Source organism: Petaurus breviceps, unplaced genomic scaffold (genome assembly GCF_028583685.1).
Source record: "Petaurus breviceps papuanus isolate PSGF00001 unplaced genomic scaffold, PetGlider_PUasm1.0 577, whole genome shotgun sequence".
NCBI classification, from domain to species: domain Eukaryota; kingdom Metazoa; phylum Chordata; class Mammalia; order Diprotodontia; family Petauridae; genus Petaurus; species Petaurus breviceps.
In genome coordinates this window covers 1,082,864-1,087,397 of record NW_027186389.1, presented here as the reverse complement: position 1 = coordinate 1,087,397, position 4,534 = coordinate 1,082,864, and the positions used below count along the sequence as shown (strand labels likewise).

Here is a 4,534-nt window from a genome sequence, read left to right as displayed (position 1 = left end):
GGGGGGGAACCCTCAGGATCGTGGGAGGAGACCCCCACCCCCCGCCTCTCTGCCCTTGTTCCAGGATCCTCCCTACCTCTAGCACCAACCCTCAGCACCTCTTCCCACAGTCCTCAGGACTCTCCCCACGCACTCAGGGCCTCCTCCCTCTGAGTATGGCCTCTCCCAAGCGACCCTGACCCCTCTCCTTCCAATATCCCCTGTCCTCCAACACGGGCCTTCCTCCCTCTGACAATGGCCTCCTGATGAAGACCTGTGGACCATTCCCCTCTGACCCTGTGGCAGAAGGACAGACAGGCAGACACAGAGCGGGGAAAGAAGAGCTTTAAATAGGATCTAAGGAAGGACTGGGCAAATAAATACTGTACAGAGGGACCAGAGTGGGGTGAGGGGGAAAGAGGATTCATAGTCAAGGTTTGAGAAACAGGTGCCAAGCCAGGAGAGCTCAGCCTCGGGACTCCAGGGATCTGTGGGGAAGAGAGAGAGATCGTGAGCAGAAGGAGCTTTGTGAACCCCGAATGGCTTTGTAGGTGCAAGGGCTATAAAAGCATAAACCAGCCCACATGCAGTAATGTTTTGTATGACTCAGTCCATTCGAGTCTCCCCCTGAGGCAGTCACTACAGGCCTCATTGATCTTGATTTTGCCGAGGAGGTAACCTAGACTCAGAGACATTAATTGCTTGGCCTATTGTCAGTTAACTAGTTAGAATCTCTGCCAGGATTCAAGCCCAGATCTTCCTGGTTCCAAATCCCCTGCCCTCTGGATGGCTTATGGAACTCTTAGAGCCTCTGCAAGCTCTCAATAGAGACAGCATGGCCTAGTGCAGGGGGCTCAACCTGGGGTCTGTGGATAGATGTCGCGGGTACTTGAACTTAGATGGGGGGAAATCAATTCCATCTTTCTTTTCACTAACCTCTCCTTGTAACTTAGTACTTCTTTTCATTATGAATGTAGGCCAAAAACCTGATTCTGAGAAGGGGTCGATAAGCCTTAGCCGACTGAGCCAAAGATCAGTGTCACCCACACAAAAGGCAAAGGGCTCTATACTTGGAGTGATGAAGACCTGGATTCTCTTCTATCCTCCAATATTTACTAGCTGTGGATCGCTCGGAGCCTCAGTATTCCCTTTGTAAAATGGGGATTCCAAGACCTAATGTATCTGTAATCTGTTAGATCACAATCTCCCCGAGGGCAGGAGCCTGGCTTTTCTTTTTGCACACTTAGCGCAGTATCTGACACATAGCAAGCAAACAATTTAGAAATGCTAGTTATCTGACTGAATGACCAAAGTCCCCACCTCTTTGGGTTACTATGAGAATCAAATGAAATCACAAGTGGAAAGTGGTAGGTCTGAGTCACTCCTCTTATCAGGGGACTGGGAGGTTCTGAAGGGTCTGGCAAGCTCGAAGGGGCTTGATAAAGGCCTGAGGTGCTTTGCAAAGTCTAGCAGGGACTTAGGAAGGGGCAAAACCCAAGGGGTTTAGAAGAGCCTAAAGGTTTGCTTAAGCACTAAGGGTCTTGATAAGGGTTAAAGGTAAGGACTAAGGGAAAAGTGATAAGGGTTAATTCGAAAAGTAAGGGCAAATATGCATGGTAAAGGTTAAGGGGCATAATAAGAGCAAAGGGTGGCTTAATCAAAGGAAGATTTGGTAAGGGATAAAGGAGCTTGGTTAGGATAAAAAAGGTAAAGGGCAGTGTGTGAGGGCTAAGGGGCATGAGAAGGACTAAGGGGCTTGGTGAGGGCTAAGGGGCATGGGAAGGGCTAAGCGCTTAGTGAAGGCTAAGGGCTTGGTGAGAGTTAAGAGGCATGGGAAGGGTTAAGGGCTTGGTGAGGGCTAAGGGGCTTAGTGGGAATTAAGGGGCATTGGAAGGGCTAAGAGACATGGGAAAGACTAAGAGGCTTGGTGAGGGCTAAGGGGCATGGGAAGAGCTAAGAGCTTAGTGAGGGCTAAAGGCTTGGTGAGGGCTAAGGAGCTTAGTGAGAGTTAAGGGGCATGGGAAGGATTAAGGGCTTGGAGAGGGCTAAGGGGCTTAGTGAGAGTTAAGGGGCATTGGAAGGGCTAAGAGGCATGGGAAAGGCTAAGGACTTGGTGAGGGCTAAGGGGAACAGTAAGGACTAAGCTCTCACGAGTAGCTCTGGTGCTGCTGGCGCCGCCGAGCTGAGCGCATCTTCTCGAACCGGGCCTCCATCTCCTCCAGCACTCGAGGTGTGTACCGGACAACAAGCTTCACAGTGCCTTGAGCAGCCTTGAGCAGCTCCACCGCCTTCTCATGCTGCTCCCCTTCCACACTCTGCCAGAGGGGAGATCCCAGCCCACCAGGCCCACTTGTCCCAGCTTGGTCCAACCACCAAAGCCCCCTAACACTATCCCCAATCTGCCAGCCCAATCTCTGCCTTCACTTTACACAGTTTGAACACGGTTTAGTCTGATGGTGTTTAAGCCTGGCAGCTCTTCATCTAGCCACCACCGCCACCACCACCACCACCCTCCCCACCCCCACCCCCTGCCACGAATTTCCACTTCCACCAACTAGAGGCCTGGATTACATGATGGCTAAGCCCCTCCTGGTCCTGGAAGCTAATGTAAGGAAGGCCTAAGCTCAGTCCTTCTCCCAAGAGCCATCCTTGACAGCACAGACTTCTCCCTCCTCCAGGCCCTTCCCACAAGAATGGGGATCAGGAAACTTGGGTGGGAACTCTGATCCAGCTACTGACTCCCTGATTAACACTGAGTGAGTCACCACTCTCTCTGGACTTCAGTATCCCCATTTGGGAAAACAGAAGGGAGAATTTAACCATCACTAAATCCCTCCTCAACTCTCTGGTGCTTGTCTTCCTCTTCCATTCTTATTCTGTTCTTCCCAACCCTCCCCCAGACTCTCCCTCCTGGCCCTGGGACCCCACCCCCCCACCGATCCTGGCCCTTGGGTCACCCTAAGGCTCACCACCCCATTGACGGAGAGTAGCTGGTCCCCTCTCTTGAGGCCACCATGTCGGTCAGCCACACCACCAGGAATGACTCGAGAGATGTAGATGGGAGAGTTCTGCTCTTTCCCTCCCATGATGTTGAAACCCAGGCCTTCATCTGTCCTGGGCAGTTCCACCACTCGGGGGTGGGCATGGCCCTCGCTGGCAGCAAAGGCTGCTACTGTGGCCTAGAAGGGACAGGAGCCAGAGGCCAAGGTCCCTCAGGGAATAGGGGCTGGTGGCCATATGAGGGGGCTCCCTGATCCTTGAAGGTCTGGGAACTCAGAAAGAGAGGTACAGCTCTTAAAAAGGTAGAGAGCTGAGGAGGCAGCTCATTGGTCACTGAGGAAATAGGGATCTGTGGGAAGGGAGACAAGGGCATGGGAAGGGAAGCCTGGAATCCTGAAGAGCTGGGAGATTGAAGAAGGTGCCTGGGGTGGTAAGGAGCAAGGAGAGGGACCCAAGGGAAGGGGAGGTCTTGTGGGAGGGGAGAATCTGGACATCTGAGAATGTGGATATCTGAGGGGTGAGATATAGGGAAAGCAAAGGCCTGGGGCCTGAAGGGGGTGGATTCACCTTGGCTGTGGCATGAGCCCGAATCTCTGCACTGCCTGTGATATCGAGAGTATCATAGAGCTGTTCATACACCTGAAGAAGTGGAAACTGTCAGAGACACAGGGGGTGCATTGTCCCAACCCTCAGCTCACTCTAGGACCTGAAAGACACTCAGAAACTACAATCCTCATGGAGTTTCAGGGTAGACAAGCTGCTAATATACGGTCAAGCAGGCCTGGCCTCCATAGAGATATAGGTCTTTGCTCTCAGCCCAGGGGGAGGCGAAGGCTGGAGGATAGCAGATGGGGCGACATGGGTGTCCCCACCCCACACACCCTCCCTGGAAGAGGAAGGGAAGAAGAGTTTTTTAACGACCACTAAGTGAAGTACTTAAGAAATAGGATCTCATTTAACCCTTGCAGCTCTGGGATGTAGGAGTTATTATCCCCATTTTACAGTTTAGGGAATTGAGGCAGACAAGGATTAAGTGATTTGTCCGAGGACACAGAGCTAGTAAGTGTCTAAGCCATGAACTCATGTATCTCCCCTTCCTGCACCCTCAGCGACCACGCAGGCAGCGCCCCACCCACGTAGGTGGTAACTAGAGAAAGTACAGTTTCCAGGAGCCTGTCTGCTGAAGAAGCTGGGGAGGGGGCTTGGGTGGCGCGAGGCTTGCTGGGAGTTGTAGTCCAGCCAGTCAAGGGGTGACGATTCAGGTGCTTGCTCACCTCTCGGATGGCTGAGCAGAAACGACTCTGCAGGACCCGTTGGAGGGCCTGCAGCTTCTGGGGGGGCAGCTCCCCGCTGCGCTGGAGCCGCTCCAGGAGTTCCACTGCCCGGGACACGTCTGTGGGGAGACACAGAGAGAAAGAGCCAGAGAGACAGAGACTCCAGGAGAGAGAGACAGGGATGGGATGGGGGAGGCAGGATGGAGGCAGGGACAAGAACAGGGATGGGGGCGACAGAGACAGGGATGGGGGCGGCAGAGACAGGGATGGGGGCGGCAGAG

General features: G+C 53.3%; 1 protein-coding gene across 1 annotated transcript in view; it reads right to left on the bottom strand.

The window, feature by feature from the left end:
• Positions 1-308: 308 nt before the first annotated feature.
• LIN7B (lin-7 homolog B, crumbs cell polarity complex component) overlaps positions 309-4,534 on the bottom strand; it is a 4,867-nt gene continuing 641 nt past the window's right edge. The window contains exons 2-6 of the mRNA XM_069103381.1: positions 4,254-4,372; positions 3,547-3,618; positions 2,949-3,158; positions 2,131-2,294; positions 309-467 (exon numbers count right to left, since the gene is read on the bottom strand). Of these exons, the coding sequence (XP_068959482.1) occupies positions 446-467; positions 2,131-2,294; positions 2,949-3,158; positions 3,547-3,618; positions 4,254-4,372 (587 nt within the window). The 3' untranslated portion in view covers positions 309-445. The remainder of the gene's footprint in view (positions 468-2,130; positions 2,295-2,948; positions 3,159-3,546; positions 3,619-4,253; positions 4,373-4,534) is intronic.